The sequence below is a fragment of the Ovis aries genome, chromosome 1, assembly GCF_016772045.2.
Source record: "Ovis aries strain OAR_USU_Benz2616 breed Rambouillet chromosome 1, ARS-UI_Ramb_v3.0, whole genome shotgun sequence".
Lineage (NCBI taxonomy): Eukaryota > Metazoa > Chordata > Mammalia > Artiodactyla > Bovidae > Ovis > Ovis aries.
Genome location: NC_056054.1, coordinates 114,083,984 through 114,107,517, shown reverse-complemented (window position 1 = coordinate 114,107,517; position 23,534 = coordinate 114,083,984). Strand labels below are relative to the sequence as shown.

The window sequence follows — 23,534 nt, the reverse complement described above, 5'->3', positions numbered from 1 at the left end:
TCTCAGTGTCAATTTTCCCAATTGGGATCCTGTGAAGTGTTAGATGAAAAGATGAGTATTTATAGTTACTACGGGTGAATTAGTAACACAGCTACAAAAAGCACAGCAGGAAATATTGTGGAACTGGAGCTGAAATTGTAAGGTAAAGCTTAGTAACTTTTTAAACAGTAGGCAGTCATCTTGAATGCCCAAAAAGCAATCAAGTGAAGAATGAGATATTGAGAATGTCCTTCATTTAAAAATCTGGAGGGATAAAACAACTCTTTATTACTAGCTGACACCACTATGTTGATTTCCATGCTTGGTCTCAAGATCTTTTTCCTTTACTTTCCAATCTACTAGTTCCTAAATGCTAGTGAGAGAACCAGTTAAATTAAATTGCATGGGCAGCTTTTTAAAAATTACAGATGTCTACATCGACCTTCAGAAATTCTGATTCCATAGATGTAGGGCAGATATGTGTATCTTTTGAGGTTTCCAGTTGTGGTAGAAAGAGGGGGTATTGCCTTTCTTACTCGTTACTTCACTAGAACTGAGCACAGTTAGAGGGAAGGAGAAGAAAAGGGAGAAGTGCTTTGGACTCCAGTTAATGCACAGTTAATGCACTTCACATTCTATACAGTGGGTATCTCAGGGCTGCTACAAATTTGCACCTGGTGATAATAGCTTACTAAAAACCACCACAGTGTCAAGTAAACTTCTATCTGATAAAGGAGATCCTCAGGAAGGAAGATGAATTATGGAGTTTCTTCCTACTTCTCAGGTGACTTAGCTTCTGATTAACAATAAATAAAGTTTTTAAAAGCCCCCATCTTGCCCATACTTGACAACATCTCTCAGAAATGGCACAGTGAAGAAATGGTTGGCAATGTTCCCAGCGTTGAACAGCAGTCGTCCATCTGAGCTTCGCTTCTGAGCTGTTGCCAGAGAAATCTCACTATATTCCACCACCTGGTATACTCCATCCACTCTGCAAACCACTCCAACTGGTTCTGTAGGGTTTGTTTTCTCCACCACCTACCCACCAAAGGAAGAAAACAGTAGGGAAAGAAATCTGATCAGGTGCTATGCTGGAGATTTGTCTTTTTCCAAGATCTGCTTACTCTAAGGTATAAAATCAAGAGGAATCTTTAGATAATCATCTCTTTACATTTGATAGACTACTTTTCAGAAAGAGGTAAATTATCTCCCTCCTATTTATCAACTAACTAAACTGCAGAGTAGAAATTCCATCACACACATAGGGCCCAGAAGAAATCACACTGGAGTGTAAATAACTACATCCCCCATCTAATATATTTTCACTATTGAATTGATCCTCAGTCAGACTCAACTACTTTGAGAATAAATGAAACAAAATCTATCTGAGATTCACAAGACAAAAGAAGTAAGGCATTTTGCCTCTCATTTTATATTGCACAAGTCATTATTTCATTTGAAAATGGTGTTCCTTTCATTTTCATTCATGAATATAGCAAATTCCTTATTTTTCAGGCACTGGCTAGCTGGTAGCAGGGTTAGAGCAGGCAGGTCACAGGGCTCCCACTCCGACTTAAACCAGAAAAGCCCACTCACATTTATGTCTTGCAGGTTTGGTTTTATTTGAAGTAAGAGAGTCTATGCTTTTTTAAAGTCTGAAAACCAGTGATTTGATAATCTAGCAAAGGTTCTAGGATGGTGAGGGAGCTGAGAGAAAAGTGTTTAGTCAAAATCAGAGGGAAAACATAAGAGTATGTAATTTTTTTTAAAAAAAACCTCACAGGTGATTCTGACACCCCACCACCCTATTTACGTATCACTGACCTAAATTAAGTGTTTAGAATACAATTATAAAGGAACCCTATGTAATGCACTAATAGAAAACTCAAGCCTCAGACAAGATGAATATCCAGCAGAAGAATCAAACAATTAAAAGATTTGAAAATATTTGTTTTGCTTTGTTCTATTAACAATTCAGTATACTCCAGAGTATTTTGAAAAACTGTCCCCAGCTTGAAAAGTCTATCCAAAGTATACATGAAATTATTCCAACGAAATTAAAGCTTTTCTTCAGCAACTGATTTCATAAAATAAATACAGCCAGTCAGGCCCTTGCAGACAACTGAAGTCACTACTGAGTGCTTTGTTTACACTGCAATTAGAGACACAGGCACTGAGTGTAGCTCAGTGAGGCTGGGCTACTGCATACGCAGGTCTGCTGTGCAGTTTCACTGTTTGCCACCCTGAAAGGAGTACAGTATTCAATGAAAAGGATCCTTCTACTACCGAAGTGGATAAAACTGAGAGAAACATACAGCAAAAGGATTTAAACCAATCATGAGCCCACTTCCAATTCCAGTCTATCAAGCCATCACCACCTCTCACTTCACATTCTATCCAGTGGGTATCTCAGTAGACAGGGCATCTAGAACAGATTCCTCCTATCCACATAAACACACACACACACACACACGAGGTTAGTTTTCCAATCACTTCTATATAACCGTACTCCTGACCAGCCATGGAAAATAAAAATAAGCATATTCATGCTTTACTTTCCAAGTGTTAATCTGCCAGTGAAAGGTTTGCTTTTATAACAACATGAACCTCCAAATACTGTAAAAGTCTAGATTACAAAAGAAAGCATTTGTAAAATACATGAAGTTGGAAGTCAGTTTATATTCTACAGAAAAGATATGCAGCATCGAATTAAGAGGTCTCTTGATTTCCTACAAGTTAAATCCTGAAAAGCTGAGCTCAAAATAACTGTAACCTCAAAGTTACTATAAGTGTTTTACAAAATTATCTTTAATTAACAATCATTCCTACTCTCTCAGCTGTGGACTTTTGTAAACCACTCCACTAAGTCTTTTCTCAAGGCTCTCACTTCATTAAAAATACTTCATTCCCCAAGGCAGGAGACTGTTAAATAAGAACTAAAAAGAATTCTCTGCAAAGAATTCTACTACCCTCTATGAATCACTCCCTAATTTAGGTGTTTTTTAAAGTATATTTTAACATCTATGATTTTTAAATTAAAAGGGTGGGAAGACAGATTAAATAAATGGTTTCTAACATCTCTAAATTTTTTTAATATATACCAATCTCTTAATATTTCAGTTGCATCCGAATATTTATTTATTCATTCATTGAGAGACCACTAGATTATATACTAGACACAGAACAAGCAGGAAGACTGAGAACGGATTTGTCCTAGAGGACCCACTGGCAGTAAAGAGAGAATGGTTATATTTACATCCCTGTATGATTAGAATACTCAAAAAAGTCAGCAGACCAATTCAAAGGTTTTTGAGCTGCCAGCAAAAACATAATTAAAGAACTGCTTTATTAAAGTGATATAATACTAAAACTAAGAGTTGGGAAACATTTCTAATTCTGCCTCTGCTAATGTGATGATGGACCTAGAGCCTGGAACTTATTTAGTACTGGAACTCATTTCTAGATCAAAGGGGTTGACCAGATGATCTCTGAGGTCCCTCCCAGGTTCAGCATTCTCTAATCATTTAGAATTTAAATTGATTCTGAAGCTGAGTTGGAGAAGGAAATGGCAACCCACTCCAGTACTCTTGCCCGGAAAATTCCATGGACAGAGGAGACTGGCAGGCTACAGACCATGGGGTCACAAAGAGTCAGACACGCCTGAGCGACTGAGCACGCACATGCTGAAGCTCAGCACAGTAAAATTTTAAGCTTCTATCTTAGAAAGAAGAGTGACACCAAGTGGAACAAAGTCAGAAATACAGTTTTGTTTTGCTTTTCAAAGCTGAGTAGCTTTAAAAAGTTAATCTACTATTCCTGTTAGGGGAGGGGAGGGCGGTTCTGAAGGAACTGTGGGCTGCTGTTGGTCACCAGCGGGCGCCCCTGCCAGGGCACAGCAGAGTACAGTTTCTGATCTTCCCCATTCTCCTCTCCAAAGTGGAGAGCTCCCTGAAACCACTCAGATCTGAGCCCCACCCCAGACCAGGCAGGAGGACTGAAAGCCAAACCTAGAGTCTTCCAAGGTGGAGCAAACCTCAGCGAGTACAATCCAATGCACTATTACAGTTGAATAGCTATTTACAGTAGGGCACAGATACTCATAGAGTACTGAAAGGGACAGAGATCTTCAATCAGTGAACTAAGCCCTTTATTTTCAGAGTCAGGAGGAGTCTTATTAGGCCTCTCAGCTTAATCTCTCAAAACTTATACTGGTAAATTTAAGACTTTAGCTTCTATGACTTTGCATTGATTTGTAGATTAATTTTGAAATGGCATCTTTATAACAGAAAATCTCCAAACAAAGATACATCTCTTATGGCAGCACTTCTTTTTTTCTCTTTTATTTATTTTTTATTGAAGGATAATTGCTTTACAGAATTTTGCTGTTTTCTGTCAAACCTCAACATGAATCAGCCATAGGTATACATATATCCCCTCCGTTTTGAACCTCCCTCCCATCTCCTGCGCCATCCCACCCCTCTAGGTTGATACAGAGCCCCTGTCTGACTTTCCTGAGCCATACAGCCAATTCCCACTGGCTATCTATCTTACATATGGTAATTTAAGATTCCATGTTACTCTTTCCATACGTCTCACCCTCTCCTCCCCTCTCCTCATGTCCATAAGTCTATCATCTATGTCTGTTTCTCCACTGCTGCCCTGTAAGTAAATTCTTCAGCACCATTTTTCTAAATTCTGTATATATGTGTTAGAATACGCTATTTATCTTTCGCATTCTGACCTACTTCACTCTGTGTAATGAGTTCTAGGTTCATCCATCTCACTAAAACTGACTCAAAGGTGTTCCTTTTTATGGCTGAGTAATACTCCACTGTGTATATGTACCACAATTTCTTTATCCATTCATCTGTTGATGGACATCTACGTTGCCTCCATGTTCTAGCTATTGTAAAAACAATGGGATACATGTGTCTTTTTCAATTTTGGTTTCATCAGGGTATATGCCTAGGAATGGGACTGCTGGGTCATATGGTGGTTTTATTCCTAGTTTTTTAAGAAATCTCCATACCGTCTTCCATAGTGGTTGTATCAATTTATATTCCCACCAATAGGGCAGCACTTCTTTTTCAATTCATATATTTAAAATTTATATGTAACTTAACTTGCTTTTGTCAGAAACCTATACATGGCTTTTGCTTTTGGCAGAAAGGTTCCCCCTTCGTGTTGATTATAAAATTATTCCAACAATACTATAAATCAACTAACTGCAGTAAATAAATAAAAAAAATTATTTTTAACTTTCTTCTATGTTTTTTCACTTTGTTTTATGTTTTTTCATTTTGTAACCCATTTGGAATCGATTTTGATATGAGCTCTCAGGGAGACATCTTAGTTTATTTTAAGCCAGTTTCCCATTAATCTCCCTGCAACGATTTGAAATGCCATCTTTGTATACAGTACATTCGTATATATGTGAGTTTGTTTCTGATTATCTGTTCCATTATTCTGTCATTCTATTCTAGTTTCAGTACTACACTCGTAGTTACTTTTTATTTACAACCCATTTTAATAGCTGATAGATTGTTAACACTCTTCCTTCCTAATTATCATTTTTTCAACATTTTCCTGGTCGTCTTTATATGTTTCTTCTAAACTTTACAACAATTTTTTCAAATGTCCCCAGTATAGTCTCATTGGGACTTTGATCAGAATTGTGTTATACTTTAATTCAGTGAGACCTGATACCTTTACAGATTTCCAGGAAAGTAATATTTACATTAGCATTTTAAAATCTTCCAAAAGTATTATTAAGGCCTTTCATGTCACAAAGTCAAGTCTCTTATATTATCATCTATGCAACTAAGACAAAAATGCTAAAAATTACTATGGCAAGGACAGTCTTGTTATATGGCATCACAAACCTCCCTCTATTTCAGTATCAGTATGTTTGTGGTCACTCAAGCAGTTCTTTAATCTCTGCAACTTCCCTTCCCCCCAATCTGCATATTTCCATCTTTATGCGCAAGACTATCATGAGTTACCTTGTCAAATGCCTTGCTGAAGTCTTCAGGTGCTATTTCTACCATATTTATTTTACTTACTACTCCAGTAACTTTGCCATAGGAAGAAACTTGATATTAATGAATCCAACAACTTGATATTATTAAGTCCATCCGAGACCCAGTGATGACCATTCACTTTCCCAGGTACTTACAAATCATCCTCACATACTGTAAACTCTTACTTGTGATAAACTAAGCATACACCATTATTTATAGAATCAAATGCTGCAAATTAAAGAAAAAGCAGGTATGGGACATTTCAGCTACTTTAGAAGATGAATGGTCCTAAAATATCCACATCACCCTAAAAAGTCCAGCTTGACTCCTGGAACATATATACTGACAAGAGAAAGACCATAAAAAGCCTCATTACAGTTGAGTAAGGCATTACCTTTGCTCCACAGTCTGCTCCTTTCTGAATGCAAAATCCAATAAACCGTGGGTCTGCCACTTTTACTAATATGTTATCAACACAATAGACATGAATGCTCCAAATGCCTCTTCGTTCCATATCCTCCACAATATTCTGAGCTGCAAGAGCCCGATAAAGACCACCATTCCCATCTGGGGAAAAAAAAAAAAATTGCCTGTTAGTAGCAAACCAAAACTCATTATGAAGGTAACTCAAAGAGTAGCTCAATGTTTCTAAACAGGGCAGAAGCTCTCTAAAAACCAGTTTTACATGACAGGGCCAACAAAAACTGAGTATCCATAAGTAAGGATTCAGCGGTCAAAAGTTATACTATGTGATTTTGAGATAATTTACCATAAGAATACAGAGAATAACATTATTAATATAAGACTAGGCAATCCTTAAGAACATACTTCTAATTCAGTCCTTTTAACAATCTGTCCCATAATACACAGTGAAACATAAAATTCTTTACCAGGCAATGATTATTTTGTAACATTTCAAGTTTTATTTGCATGATTCAAATTAGCTCTGTATTTACAGCCCCAACACTGCCAATTTCATCCACTTCAATAATAAAAATATATGACCATCTATACCAAATGATTTGTTAAGAAAGCAGATTAATATGAAGGTCTATGGTGATTTAAATTAAATACAGGTCAAAGCCTCTTCTTTCTCCATCTACTTTTAGTGCTGCTTTAATATACTTCTTCCATAACAGCCTCAGTTACAGCCTAAATGATGACAAAAAAAAAATTAGACAACTGCACAAAACTAAGCTAAAAATAGTAAACTCTTCCATTAATTAAAAAGAATTAAGTAGGGGTAAAAAAAAAAAAAAACCAGTTGAGATGAAATAAAAGTCTACATCTGCAGACCATCACTGTAAATACTATTTTTTATTTCCTTTCACCCTTTTCTCCAAGAAGTGAGTCACACAGATGAGAATCTGCAAGTTCTGTATTTTCCATTCTCTTACTGAACCTACTGAAACTATTTCACTTTGTCTTTTGATATCTACAAAGGATTATTTTAATACTGTTTAAGAATGAATGCTACAGATAAACTATAATCTAGCCTCATTTTTTAAACAGCAGATGCTTTCCAATTTTTCACTACAATAAGTAATGAGGCTATGACCAATACTGTATATAAAACACTGAGTAAAGAGAATAAATACTCTGAATGATGCTCAAATTGCTGTCAAGAGCACAGGAAGTATAAATGCATATTCACTTCACCCATGGGCATTTCTGTTTTTTTAAATCACTGACAAATTTAATTATATTAAGCAAAATATTAATTTTTGACATCAAAATCACCAGTGAAAAAAATCAAAACTTAATGAGCTACACTGTGTAAATCAACCATACTTCAAAAACAAAAAAAGTTAATGAATTGTGTTAAGTCTATTTCTATTCACAATTAAGTAAGCACAGTTACAAACCTGGAGCCATAGAAACCTTATTCTTCTCTTCCAAAATAATTTTCCCATCAAAACTCATAGCAGGCAGCATTCCCTGCTGGAAAAAGATTACATTCTCTTTCTTTAAACCAAAGTACTTGTGCTTTGTGAAGAACTCCTTTGTAGATTCCATTGTTCTGCCACTGGTCATTATATACCTTGCAAGAGAAAAGCAGATCTTCTAAGCAATAATGCTATGTGAATTAGGGGAAAATAAAGTTTATTTCCTAAGAAAAAGAAAATTTTTGAGAGCACTGTTTATTGTTTTTACTTCCTTCATCCCTTTCCTGAATAAGGCAGTATTAGTTGCTACACAATGGGAATTTCTTCTAGCAATTTCATTAATCCTTATGCATAAAATAAGTCTGTGGCCTCTCCTTGGGGGCTGGCCCGTTCCCATGTCTCCGGAGTATACTATCTGCTGCCTGTTTTAATAAAGTTCTGCTGCTTGAGCTGTAAAATATAACTCTGTTATTTTACAATATTAAAACACATCTGCAACAGAGAACCTGCAACAGAGAGGCTCAAGAAAACATTTCAGAACTCTGTGAAAAGTATAGTCTAAGTCAAAATCTCTCCTATTCTAATAAAAGGGATAAAGGCATAAATGCAATACATTCTAATTACCTCTTATGGTTCTTTTTACTAAAATTTTGAAATGACATCTGGGCTCTGCACACCCTTTATTTACAATCATAAAAGTATAAGTATATACTCTGTTGTCACAAAAATCCAACCCATGCCAATGTAGTAAAAGAGAAAAAAATTCTACTAAAATTGTAATTACTGACTACAATAGCTAAATGTAAACTATGTTTAAGTAGGGATTTTTATCTGTTTTGGTTACTGATATATTCCCAGCACCTAGAGGCAGGTACTCACTTAATACCTGTTAAACGCAAAAATGAAGAAAACTGTAAAATTTCCAAGGACAGTCAGTATCTGCCTGATTAACAAATTATCCTGGATATTTGAACCCTGGGCACAAAAACTTTGGGCATCATGATTCAAATGAAAAGGGACTAAACTGTTTCACATAAGAAAAATAAACGCTGAGTTGTGAGGAGAAAGAAAGAGAAGAAAATCCAACATGAAAGTTGGGAGACTAAGGCTTGTAAGTAGAATTTTGGCCACTGAAAACACAGATGTCCCTCAAAAGTCCCCAGGGGAACCAAGATGAAAAAAAAAAAAAAAACACACACACACAAAAAAGTTCACAACTGGCCAATATCCTTCTTAAGAACTAGAAAAGCTGAGGCAATTATAAAAAGCCTATTTTTAAAGGCATCAGAGAGCTACAAAAGCAACATGGATTAGAACTTAAAATTTAAGATAGTGAGAATCTTTCAAAGGAGACCTTCAGATATGCAGCTGCCTTTTCCTGGAGGTATTTGCTGATCTGGGGCAAAGGCCAGTGGTAAAGAATCTGAGCTTGGACCAGGCAGGACAGAGAAACCAGCAGAGCTTTTGTTAGTCTCCTGGGGCTAAAATAACAAGATTAGTGACTTCAGGGATTCCAAACACACAGCTGGTTTCCCCCTCAAAACAGGACAACTTCCAAAGCTGCCCTGAGAAACAGATTCAAGAGCTAAATCAAACCCTTTTAAAAAACAGAGCAGAATTCCCATAATCTCCTGGTGTTCAGATGAACAATGGCTGAGATAGGCCCTGGGGAGCTGGCATACAAGCAGAGACAGAATCCAAGTTTGGCCCACAGCAGAGAAATCAGTGAGGCTTTCAGGTTTGGTTTGGTTTTGTTTGGGGGGGGGGGGGGGGGGGGGCAAAAGGGTGGGGTTTCAGGAGGACAAGATAACCCAATATTTAAGGACATGAGTTTCTAGAGTGAGAGAACCCACTGAGTACCCACAGCAGTGACTGGAACAGATCCATACATCATCATGAAATTTCAGTTACTAAAGATAAGAAGAGACTCCAAATGCTTTCAGAGGAAAAAGGGAGAAAAAAAGACTGAGAATCAGAATGGCAACAGATCTCTCAAAAGCAACGCTGGAACAACAGACCAATGCCTCCAAATTTCAGAGGGACACTGATTTTCAATCAAACTCTGTACACAGACAAACTACCAATCAGTATGAAGTTTACAGACTGAGAGAACCCTCTGAGATCCAAAGGTACTCAGGTAGGGGTTAAAGTTGGAAATAAATATATACTGCTCATTAAGGCTATAGTGATTATCTACCTAGCTATAATACATATTGATTTTAACATATAAAATACAGCTCCCAAGAAAACCTGTAGTAACAGGAAATACCTCTGCTTATGAATAAAGTATATATGCATTTTGAATATTATAAGCCAATATATGTTCAGACACTCTCCCATAATGAGAGATATCTTACCATGGAATGATGCATTTGTTGCCATGATATTTTTCAGCTAACTGCTGAAGCTTCAGGATACGCTCTGCTTGAATCTGAAAAAGTGTCTTATGGGATGGCAAACCAACATCATACATCCCCTTGGGATATGCAACACCAAGTCTTGTCCCCTGCCCACCAGCTAGAAGAAGAACTGCCACTTTGTTCTGAGAAATCTGGAAAAGTCCTAAAAAAGAAAACACTTGTATCATTCTATAATTCAACACTTTAGGGTTACACATAGAAAGGTAGCTGCAAACAGTCACCCTAACTGCATAAGCCATAAAGAACAAGGAATTCACAAGTAATCATGGATGACTACATTGTTAATAAAAACATTTTATTATTAAAAAATGAAGTTTATATAATCCAAACAAACACCAGATAATTAATAATATACTGTAATGAACCAATAATTGTTATTCTGATAAGGTTGGAAGGCAAAGACCAAGAGACGCTGCAAATGTTTTATAAGCACCTGACAACTTATTAGTTGCGGCAGGTAAAGAAAAAGGATAGAAGATCCCCAGACTTCAGGATGAATGATGATGCTATTAAGTTACCTCCAGCCTACAAATCAATCAATAATAACTGATTAATCAATTGGCATGTAAATATACTAGACAAACTGCCATCCAGTAAATGGAAAGACAAGAAATCCTGAGTTGGGGAAGCAGTGTAGAACAATGGTTAAGAAGCTAGGCTCTGATGTCAGGACACCCGGGTATGAAACCAAACTCAACTGAATGAGCTTAGGAAACATGCCTGCCAAAGGGCATTAGGACACTCTGTGGGATGATGGAAATATTCTATATTTTGATTGGGGCGGTAGTTTTACGGATGTATAAATTTTTTAAAAACTCATAAAACTAGTGCATTTTATTGCATGTAATTATACTTCAATAAAATTGTTTAAAATGCCTTTTTTTTAAATGGGCCATCTACTGCAGCTCAGAAGGATATGAAACACAGAGTTCTTGTGAAACTGCAAGTGAAACAATAAAACTAAAAATGGTATTAAAAGACAGAGGCTCTCAGTTTAGATTTGAAAAAAAAAACAAAAATAAAATCTTGCCATATACCATTTCTAGGAACTACCTCATCTCTCTAGGTGGACAGTTTCAGCACCAGAAGGTAGAATAACCTGCGGGAAGAGGTAAAATACAGAGCGGATCTCTCAGAAGCTAGAAAAGCTGTAAAAGGTCAAATGTGATAAAGCTATGCTTGATAGGTTTTGTTCTTTTTTCTGAATTTCACACTTTTATTAAACTTCTCAGAAATTCTATGAATGAGGCAGGTCACTATCCATAACTGTAGATCAAGCCAGAGGGAGCAGTGGTGGCCGGTATCAATTTTTTTTGTCTAAATTACCAGCTTTACGCTTTATGTGTGTGTGTGTGGGGGGGGGGGGTTTGGTCTTACATGTTTTTGATACACTGTGTGTCTGTGTCAGTTGCTCAGTCATGTCTGACACTTTGCAACTCCATAGACTGTAGCCCACCAGGCTTCTCAGTCCATGGAATCTTCCAGGCAAGAATGCTGGAGTGGGTAGCCATTCCCTTCTTTCAGGGGATCTTCCCAACAGAGGGATCAAATCCCAGTCTCCTGCACTGCAGACAGATTCTTTACCATCCTGAGCCACCAGGGAAGCCCTAGGCTTTCCTACAGCTAATATACTAGTACATTGTGAACTCAGAAAAATATTCTTAATAAACCTAATATAAAAGCAAAACTATCCTGATTCTACAACCTGTCTTCACTAGTAACTAAGCATAGCCAAGGATATTATGCAGGAACTTTCTGGCAATTTTTTCAATCAAAAAGTTTAAAAACACATTAGATATTTCCATAGTTTTCCCCTTTGATATGAAGCAGAGAGCTTAGCTACCTGAGAACTAATCTTCTCTCTTTCTTCCTTGCTTATGACGGGACTGTCCTTGTTTTCTCCATAGCATTTCACTGTACCTTATTAAAGTTTGAAAATAAAATATCAAGAGTAATGCTAGACTCCAGCAATTATTACAGTAACTATAATCTAAGAGGTAAGTATAATTTTCCCCTTTTTAGACATAATAGGCTCATATGAGTTAAGGATCTTGCCCAAGGTCATACAGCTAAACAGTGCGAATCAGGATTAGAACTTGACTCCGAGGCCTATTCACCAACACTGCACTGACTCCAGCAGTGTCTCCAAACGTTTAACAGATGTATTATACAGCACCATAACTTTAAGGTGCTGCATAACAGTCATTCCTATTGCCTTCTTGACCCTTCTTCTCTTTTCCATTGAATTAATGAGAAGTTGTGCTGCCTGGTAAGATTTAAGAAACTTAGATCTTACCCATCACCCTACATGGAAAAGCTGCTGAGGTGGCCAAGAGCCCACATTCTCCAAAATTTGTCAAAGACTGAATTTCTAACAGCATTCAAGCTCTGTGTTGCCCTTAAAACAGGCCCTACAACCACCATGTAACAAAGACTGGCTGAGATGAAGCAATCTGAAGGGAACAGGGAACCATATAAAGCAGCTCTGAAAACCATTTTCCATTTGGTTATGTCTTCAGTTACCAAAGAAACCATGGTTTCTAGGAAATAAATTTAACTCTGCTATCGCTGACCCAAAAAGCATTATTTAAAATTACAGGTCCACAAACCCTTACCTAAACTAGATTTATTTCAGAAGCTTACTTCAGAATGCAGAACTCTTCAAAATTTAGAAAACAGATATAGTACATATACAATATGTTCATATTTTAACCCAGCAGATCTAAGACAGTTCCTTCTAATCACATTAAGTGAGACAAAAAAAAAAGTTTTTCAATACTATCTCAGGCTTCCCTGGTCGCTCATTAGATAAAGAATCTGCCTGCAATGCAGGAGACCCGGGTTTCATCCCAGGGTCGGAAAGATCCCCTGGAGATGGAAATAGCTACCCACCCCAGTATTCTTGCCTGGAGAATCCTGTGGACAGAGGAGCCTGGAGGGCTACAGTCCATGCGGCTGCAAAGACTCAGACATAACTCAATGACTAACACTACTGCTACTACTACTTGCTCAACCCTCATATACCACCAAAGGTGCTGGAATCAAAAATATTTCTAAATGTGTTCCCCAAAAATCCCAGATAAATATTCTGGACACAAAGATCTTTGTTCTTTTTGTACTATTTATTTTCTTTATAGAGCACATGTGTTTTAAGTTGTTGTACTATTAATATGGCTTTCCTGGTGGCTCAGTGGTAAAGAATCTGCCTGCCAAGGTAGGAGACACAGGTTTGATCCCTGGGTCAGGAAGATCCCCTGGAGAAGGAAATGGTAACCCACTCCAGTATTCTTGCCTGGAGAATCCATATAGACAGAGGAGCCTGTCTATATGAGCTACAGTCCATGGTGTCACAAAAGAAACGGACATGACTTAGCAACTAAACAACGAACTGTTAATGTGGTTCTAGTCATCCTTCCTGATTTTTCATTTTTACCTTCAGTCCAAAGTTACATTATTTCTCTCAGCTCCCTTTAAGAGCCACACTTCCAGAGTCACTTCCATGTCTCAGCTCTGGCTCGCCTCATGGCCACCCAACATCAATCGGCACTTTCCCTAGGTTCTAACGAGTTATCAAAATTATCACTGTATAACCTTTTCTCTTCCTTGGATCAGTTCCCTAAACCACTGCTTCATTCCAAATGGTTTCCAAATGGTTCTGCTTTAAAGCTTTGCAAACCAACAGCTGGTAGTGGCCTCTTCCTTCATTCAAATAAATGGCATGTGCTTGTTTCCTAAGCCCTCCAATGCCACACTTTCTCCAATTCTTTTTTTTTTCCTAATTTTTTCATCTATTTATTTTTTTTAATTAAGTAATCTTTTATTGAAGGATAATTGCTTTACATCTCCCAATTCTTTCTCCATACTTTCTCCAATTCTTCTTTCCACCTGTGGACCTGATAACACATATAATCACTATGTCTTAAAAATAGCACTGATGCCATGCTTGCCAGGTGTACATTTACAGGCAGATCTACATTTACAACTCATCTCCAGCTAGCCACAACTACTATAATGAATTATAACACAATTCATAAATATTTGTGATAAAAAGGTATCTGCATTAACTTCTTCCTGCTTATACATCTGACTCATGAGCAGACAGAGAAAAACAAAAGGAAAGAAAGCAGTCCCTAGAGTATTAAAGCCAGCTGCAATTCAAGAACTAAGTGCAGCTATAGCTGTTGTTAACAATATCAAATCCTGCCGAGCTGAAGTATTCATCTACTTGATCCATGTTACCGCAATAAAACTGCATTGTTTATCGAAAGTGTGTAATGCATAAATTAGTATCTGCTTTATGACAGACCAAATATTTCTTGAAATTAAGTAGGCCAATAAAATTCTGTAAGCCTCATAGTTACATGGCAATACACATGATTTCAAACTGTTTAATTCTACACAGGCAGCACTGCACCTATCTAAAAAATGTTGACTGTTTCTATAAACAGGCTTAAAACGTACTTAACCTATGTGACACTTAGGAAATTATGAACTTTTATTTCAAAACTTCCACAAAAATAAGGGGAAAAAAACTTGAAAAGTTTAGTACTATATCATCCTTCCCATCTTTTCATTATATGACACGAGAGTTAATTACCTTCCCACAGGGGTCAGGACCTAACACACATCAAATCACAGGTTTAAAAAAAAAAGAGAGAAGAGAAATCAAGCCAGAGTGAGCAATTTCCAGGACACAGGTAGAGCTCTCTCCTCAGAGTCAGGCATGCGGGCCCAACAGAGTCTGAACAGTTTTCCTAGTAACACTTACAGAAAACAGAGGAGTTTACAGTAGCCTCTCCCAGGTCAACTGCTTCCTGGATAACTTCCTGCTTAGACTAGTTCCTCTCAAACATACTCTTTTGATTTGGGCATGTGCCTAAAACAAAGAGGCTAGCAGAGGTGCTTTTGAAATACAGCATCGTCAGAATTTTCTGTCTAAACTGTCGGCACTACTGGACAAGCAGTGGGGTAAATAGGCTAATCAACCGGTGCAAACAAAGAAGACTATACAAGAAAGAAGAGGTATTCTAAGAGTTTAATTTTTAATCACATTTCACAGATTAAACCATTATTTTATAGATTAACTACTTCCCCAAAATATTAAGAATGAAAAGTAGACTAATAAAGGAAATCTCTATTTGGAATGGTTTCAGATACTGGGAGATTATTATAAATTTCATTAAGTATAATGATGGCACTGTAATTAGGGGAAGAAAATGTCCTTGTACTTAAGAGATGCATACTAAACTTTATGAGGATAAAAATAACATAATGTTTGCAATTTGCCTTAAAATACTATAGCAGAGAAAAATAAGAGGGATATATGAAGCACAATTTTGAAAATTATGTAATTAAGGTGATATATATGTGGAATTTCATTATACTATTTTTTGTCCCAAATATCTGTTTCGAAATAAGCTTGAAATTTCTTCCTAATAACAATTCTTAGGCAGGCTACATGACTATACATAAACTATGAACCTAATGTATGTGTGTATATATAAGAAAATACTATAAAATATTACTAGTGAGTATCTCTGGATTGTGAGACAGCAGAGATTTATCTTTTTTCTCTTGTAACTCTTAGTATTTTCCAACCTCTCCAAAATATGTGTGACTTTTAAAATAAAACAAATCTATTAGAAATATCAGAGCACTAGATTTCAGAAAATGTAGAGGAAATAATGTTATTAATACATTTTTTCTAAACAATCCATTTACTTTTCTACCATAATGCTATACAAATTAATTTTTTCAATGTCTCATAGGCAAAAAAAAAAAAAAAGGCTAACACTGACTACTAATTTATTATAACATAAAGTTAAAAGATTGTTTTGTGTTCAGTTCAAGCATGGGTTGCTTTTATAAAGAATGGAATTTTTTAAGCAAATATATTTTTCCAGAGTAAGTATCCCTTCTAAAATAATATTCTCATCGAAGCTTCTAAATTACTTCTTTCAAGATCTGAGTTTTATAAGATAGAGATTTTTCAGACTCCTCTACCTTTTTTTCTGTGCTTCAAGAATTAGATTAAAACAAGAACTCTCTTCAGGAAGGACTACAGTGGCCACTTACGTATTCATCCTTCAGCAATAATTTTCCACCCTAGGTATTAAAATGTCTGATGTCAATGGTCACCAGACACTCTAAAATTACTGTAGAATGCTTTCACTTTCCCTCTCCTAGGGCACTGGGATGGGGCAGGGGCAGCAAGGGTGCGGGGGTTGGGGCCCGGTTGTCTTTGATACAATTATCAGTAATCTCCTATTGTCTGAAATAACGCATCCTAATCTTTGCAATGGAACTCTCTTTTCTTAGATAACTTACTGAAGAAACTTCATTTTGTTACAAACTTTGCACACATATGGTAGTTTCTAAGTGAAAAGGATGTAAAGTCTGTTCCAAAGTCTCCTTCTCCACCCCTACTGCTAAAGCCACAATTGGCTATTGCTCCCTTGACCGTAAGCCAAAAGGAAGTTTGCTTTGTACTTTCTTATACTAGACTTGCTTGTAACCGTTCTGGATTTTAATTTAAATGAAAGGTCACTGGGCTAGTTCCATAGATTCCAACGTAAGAAGAATTGAATTATACATAGATTCCATGTATAAGAAGTCTTCATTACTGCTCATGGTCCCCATTATACAAGGTCAAAGTTTTATCTTTCCAAAGAGTTAATTCTAAGACTTTATCCCCATAGAACCACAAGGAGAAATATAGGCAGTTGGCATACCAGAGGATAAGAAAGGCCTTGTGTGGCTTTTGGTCTGAAGTAGAAGCCTTTCTGAAACCCAGGGAGGGAGAGAAGGATTAATGAATCCAAAGTTAGTGAGGGTCAGAGTGTCACCAGAGTCCTCCATTCAGAAGGATCTGCCTGCAAGTCCCTCTCACATCTTAGTGCCAGCGCCCTGTTCTAAGTGAGAAGTTACATTAGACACTAACAAACATTTTAAAATCTGAAAGGGCCCTCCCTGAAGATCATCCAATTATTTCAATGTTTTTAATTTCCATGCCCTTTTAAATAAAACTTCAGGTATCAAGCTTTATGCATGTATCAAAATAAGTCAAAGTAGAACTGCTCCTGGAGTGGGGACGTGAAGGGGTTGGAGACCTACTGTTTAGCATCTGTTCCTGCCCTTCCCACATGAAACAGTCTCACCAGCAGTCAAAACCCTAGAGGTCTTTGGAATACAGTTTGAAAAAGAGTAAATCTGTAAGCCCAGAGAAAGACATGAAGATAATGGTACAGAAGAAGGTTGATAATGGTAGTTACGTTTCTTTTCTGGGAAGATGCAGAGAGTGCCAAAGAGCAAAAGACAAAATAAAAACAGCCACAGTGTAGTGTGAACACAGGCTATAAATCATATCCATAAAAGTAAATATGTATATTACCAACTACTAGGTGGCAATGTGGGCAAATGAAAACACAGATATGATAAGGTTATCAGCAACTTCTCTACAGTTATTTCTGTTACTTTGATATTATTAATATTCTTTTGCCATAAAGTAATGTTTTTTTAAAAAGGAAAGAAAAGTATTAGTCCAGCCTGTTCTTTCTACAGCTGAGGAAATAAGGTCCAGATTTGCCAAGAAACATGGACAAATACTCAAGGGCCTGAGCTGCAATATTTAGTCACTTGTACTTACAGAATAGCAGATTATAAAAACCACAGAATAGTAGATTATAAAAACCACAGTTCTTAACCCCACCAAAAGAAAAACTAAATTTTAGTTATTTTACCATTTTCAAAAGCATTCATTAGTACTCATTATGGGGTTAGTTAGATTTTATGATATGCTTTAGAGGAGAAAGCACTGGAGTAATTCAGGAAACATTTATCAATCAACTTATAACTGCAAAATACTGTTCTAAATACTATGGATATACATAGAAACTAGGACATGGGCTGCTCTTTAAAAGTTTACATTGTGACAATGAAGATAGACATAAACAACCCTTATTATAAGAAAGAATGAAAGAAAAGCATGCACAAATAACTCCAGCTTGGGACACTGAAAAAGAGGTGATGAACCATGGAGAATGAACCACTGCACTACACAGCTCCAGGAGACGGCAGCCTCACAAGGAGATCCAGTCACATAGAGAAGGTGCAAAGGCCAGACGCAGCTAAGGACAAGCACCAGCAAAGGCAGGAAAGGCGTTAACAGAATGTTCAGACAAAGATGAATTATGGGTTCCAGCTGAGATGTGTGGGGCAGTAGAATCGGAGAGAAACACAAAAGACAAGACTAGATACGCAAGCTAGGGCTGGGTTAGGGAAGGTTTTTGGAGTAAGCCAGCATGAACTGAAACATTTAGCTTGTGCTCCAGGAAGGGAAATCTAATAGCAGTACAGATAATGAGAAAGGAAAGAGACTGGAGTTAATTTTGGACTTGAAGGAGAAAAGCCATGAACTAGGCACATGAGTCTGGGTAAACTCCAGGAGTTGGTGATGGACAGGGAGGCCTGGCATGCTATGGTTCACGGGGTCGCAAAGAGTCGGACACGACTGAGCGACTGAACTGAGGCACCAGAAACGAAAAGAGAATGGAGGGACTGGCAACAGGAGCTACCACAGTGTCCTGGCCACACAATCTGTCACTTCTGGATCAGTCACCTGGTTTAAGGTCTTAGGGAAGTCAAAATATTAATGATGTGACTCAAGTTACTTCAGTGGATTTAAATCCATTAAATGGTATATCTCATAAAAAACCTTACACCAAATCTTTCCAAGCTCAGTACCTTCACTTTCCCAGGCCTGCAGCTGATCTTGATCCCTGGTAGCACTGCCCAGCACCTCTCGAGGGACAGGTTCCATCCGTGCATCCACTTTCTCTGGTTGGGAGGAATGGTTAAATCCTTCAATGGCCTTCTGGAAAAACAAGTTCAGCTCCTGGAAGTTCATGGCCTGGAGCTCCGCATAAAGTTCTACCTGTTGGGCCTCCTCCAACTCATTCCAGAAGTCCAGCAGGTGTTCCTGCCCAGCTTTGGACAACCTGAGTTTGAGGTCATTAACATTCATAATGCTCTAATAGCCAAGTTTTGTGATAACGGAGGTGTAATCTCTGCACCTGTACACCTGAAAGAGAAAAGGAATCAACAGCAGGTCAAAGTCCAACACTGAAACCTAAAGAAATTTTTCCTGCTAAAAATGAGTACATTAAAAAGAAAAACACCTTCAGAGTTCCCTGGTGGTTACAACTCAGTGCTTCACTGCTAGGGCTCAGGTTCAATCCCTACTTGGGGAAGTAAGATCCCACAAGCAGCACAACACAGCCAAAAAATTTTTTTTTAGTAAAATTAAAATAAATAATAATTAAACACTTGATGTTAAAGAAATATTGCTTTTCCATCATGATCATACTCAGACCAAACTTGTAAGACAATGTTAATTATTCTTATATACCAGTACTGCACCAGGTACTTTGCTTACATGGTCTCATTTTATTTTCAACAACTCTATTCCTAGGTGGTGCAGTATTAAAGGATCCACCTGGTGATGCAGAAGATGCAAGAGACACAGGTTCGATCCCTGTGTCAGGAAGATCCCCTGCAGAAGAAAATGGCAACCCACTCCAGGATTCTTGCCTGGAAAATCCCATGGACAAAGGAGCCTGGTGGGCTTCAGTCCATGGGGTTGCAAAAAGTCAGACATGACTGAGCAACTAAGCACAGCACACATGGCCCTTTATCTTTGCCTGCTATATAGCAGTTTATTCTTGGCTATCCTGGGGCCTTGGCCAACTTGAAAACTGAACATAAACATTTACTGGGGTAGAAAACAAGACATAAACCAAAGAAAGACATAACTTAAATTTTATGCAAACCTAATGAAGTGTTTCAGAGAAGGCAATGGCAACCCACTCCAGTACTCTTGCCTGGCAAATCCCATGGACAGAGGAGCCTGGTGGGCTGCCGTCTCTGGGGTCGCACAGAGTTGGACATGACTGAAGCGACTTAGCAGCAGCAGCAATGAAGTGTTTTACCCTGTTTACTGGAATAGGAAACGGCAACCCACTCCAGTATTCTTGCCTGGAAAACAGCATGGACAGAGGAGTGTGGCAGGCAACAGTCCATGGGGTAGCAAAAGAGTCGGATGTGACTGAGCAACTGAGCACACACACATGACAGAAATACTACTATTATCATTACTTTACAGGTGAGAAGACCAAGGCACAGAGAAGCAAAGCAACCCAGCTGACTCATGCAGCTGGGGTATGAATATAGGCAGTCTGATTCCCAGGCTCTAGCTGCCTCTTTACACTCCACTAAACTACTACTGAAAGAATAACTAACTGCTTAATATTTTCAACCTTTCTCCTTTTATCTCTAAGAATAGAAATAGAGAATTCAGAATACAACAATATCAAGGAGACAGAAACACCTACAGTCATAAAAAATATGGTTTTATCTCAAAGGCAACTCCTGCAAAGAAGGAATAAAATAAGTCCACCATCTTTACTAAGAATTAAACCCTAAAGGATAAGCAATCTACACAAAACAATCCAGGGATAAGACAATGCTTTTTAAGCGTATTCCATGATAATCCAGCAAAATGTTAAATTGCATACAATAAAAAGAGACTGAGGAAATATTTAGTCTACTTACCTAATACAGATAAATGCAAAAGACAGGCATTGTCCAGAAAGGGTTCACAAAGGAAGCATGATCTAGCTGTGCCTCAAGGGTTGAGCACATTATATAGATAAGTTTAGGAAATAAGTGGGCTTCTCAAGTGGCTCAGTGGTAAAAATCCATCTGCCAAGCAGGAGACATGGGTTCAAAACCTAGGCCGGGAAGATTCCCTAGAGAAGGAAATGGCAACCCACTCCAGTATTCTACGTAGGAAATCCCATGGATAGAAAAGCCTGGCGGGCTTACAGTACCCAGGGTCCAAAAAAGTTGGACAAGACTTAGTGACTAAAAACAACAGAAATAAGCAGAGCCTGTTGTCCACGAGAAGTACACATGAACAGGACAGAGAGCGGCAAGAAAGTTAAAGTTTTATGTAGAATGATGGGAAATGATTTAAGGTAGGGCTAATGTGTGAACAGCGAGCCCTGAAAACTAAGCAAAGGAATTTAGATCTAACCAAGTATGTAACAGGAAGCCAACACAGCTTATTAACAGGGCTGGACCACCATGCTTTAGAGACATGAGAGAAAAGAGCATCGCACAAAAGAGACTGTAAGGAGAGACAACTAGAAGCAGGAAAATGAGTTAAAACACATCTGCAGGTATGAAAAACCAAAGAGGAACCAGATTAGTTGCAGAGGAAATAAAAGTGAGAAGGATAATTTGAGACATACTGTAAAGAATCATAACTGAGATATAAAAGACGGAGGAAAAGTAGTTATCAAAGAAAAACCCAACCTCTTCTCCTCTAAGAATAGTAAAAGGTAGTTCAGAGCAAAATTCTGCAGCTCAGTTAAACTGCTTATTTTCCCTGTTTCCTTTTGCTGGTAAAGTGGGATTAATAATCCTCGCTACCTGATGAAGACTATTAAGCATCAAACACCATTTACGAACTCAGGTTAAGAAAACCTACATCTGGGTGTCCCCTGAAGGGGCAATAACAACAAAAAAGATATACAGAAACACAGTTCTAACTGCTTTATAGACAGCTGTTACTTAATCCTCAAAACAACCCTTAGGTCCTGTTATTGCGGTTACTTTACAGAGGAAGAAACTGAGCCACAGAGATAACTTGCCGACAGTCCAAAACCAGGAGGGTGATAGAGTTAGGATTCAAATCCGGACAGCCTGACTCCTAACTGCATGCTCTTAACCATCATGCTGTATTGCCTCTCAGGAGAAAAAAGGACTCTGTTATCTTCGTGTAGATGTCTATGCGTGCGTGTGTGTGTGTGTGTGTGTGTGACTCTGTTATCTTCATGTAGATGTCTATGCGTGTGTGTGTGTGTGTGTGTGTGTAACAGAGAGACATCAAGAAAAAGAATTTGGACTTTCTTTATTCAGAAATATAGACACATTTGATGTTCTTATACCTGACTCACTGTGCAAAACTGATTTCATATGCCATCATGGAAAAGGAAGGAAATGTGCAGGACAGCGGGAGAGGAACTTCACAGGATGAACCAGATATAACTACCTCTATCCCACAAAAAGAACAGCACTTCCTCCATTGATTCTGATAAGAGGTGTGTGCGTGTGTGTAATGGTAAGCAGTAGTGAATAAGAGACTAGGTTAGGATTTTTATTTTGACAGCCAAAGTCTGAAAAAGTTGGAGATCTATAAATTATGACAAAATTTCTGATATGCCCACCCCAATGCACCTGCATCAACAACAATGACATATTTGTAGTAGTCCACCATTATCAATTATACCTTTGGTGGTGGTGGTTTGGTGGGGGTTTAGTCACCAAGTTGTGTCAGATTCTTGCAACCCCATGGACTGTAGCCCGCCAGGCTCCTCTGTCCATGGGATTCTCCAGGCAAGCATAGTGGAGTAGGTTGCCACTTCCTTCTCCAGGGGATCTTCCCGACCCAGGAATCGAACCTGGGTCTCCTGCAGTGCAGGCAGATGATTTACCAACTGAGTTATAAGGGAAGTAAATATACCTTTATTGGAATTTAAACCCTAGCATAAAAGATATCTGGCCTTCCCAGGTGGCTCAGGGGTGAAAAAGGAGGCACAGGTTCAATCCCTGGGTTGGGAAGAATCCCTGGAGTAGGAAATGGCAACCCACTCCAGTATTTTTGCCTGGAAAATTCCATGGACAGAAGAGCCTGGTGGGCCACAGTCCCTGGGGTCCCAAAGAGTCTGACAGACTGAACACATGCAGACAGGAATAAAAGATATCTAGTACTTCACGCTCCTTTTCTGCTTTCCTTATGCCTCCCAAATTGGTAAGTAAACCTCTCAAACCTTTAGAAAAACACAGGGGCCATAACCATCGAATCCTATAAATACTTCACAGCATAGTATATTAAATCTTTTTTAGCCTTAGCTAAGGGAGCCAGCTCAGCAACAGTGAAGGAATAGAAACTGCCTTCATTTTCCTAATTTCACCACAAAGACCTTAAACTAAAGGCACTACGTAATAACATACATATAGTATCATAATCACTATTACCTGGTTTCGGATATCATAAGCCACGTACAAATAAATATAACATAGGGTCGGGCCAAACTTAATAAAATCTTCAGGAAACCATATGTTCAGCACATGTGTGCTCTAAACCCTCCAATCTCATCTTTCTGCTT

At 38.0% G+C, this 23,534-nt stretch overlaps 1 protein-coding gene across 27 annotated transcripts in view; it reads right to left on the bottom strand.

Moving 5' to 3' along the window:
* The window catches only part of UAP1 (UDP-N-acetylglucosamine pyrophosphorylase 1), a 32,204-nt gene that overhangs the window by 7,834 nt on the left and 836 nt on the right, over positions 1-23,534 (bottom strand). For 6 of the 27 annotated variants that reach the window (XM_060415569.1, XM_042257025.2, XM_060415589.1 and 3 more), the window contains exons 2-6: positions 19,048-19,384; positions 10,243-10,447; positions 7,865-8,040; positions 6,394-6,566; positions 824-1,017 (exon numbers count right to left, since the gene is read on the bottom strand). In XM_060415569.1, coding sequence (XP_060271552.1) covers positions 824-1,017; positions 6,394-6,566; positions 7,865-8,040; positions 10,243-10,447; positions 19,048-19,327 — 1,028 coding nt within the window. In that variant the 5' untranslated portion in view covers positions 19,328-19,384. Of the gene's footprint in view, positions 1-823; positions 1,018-6,393; positions 6,567-7,864; positions 8,041-10,242; positions 10,448-19,047; positions 19,385-20,132; positions 20,338-20,913; positions 22,549-22,654; positions 22,836-23,534 lie in introns of those variants that run through there. The other 21 variants (XM_060415571.1, XM_042257039.2, XM_060415592.1 and 18 more) reach the window with 12 other exon arrangements.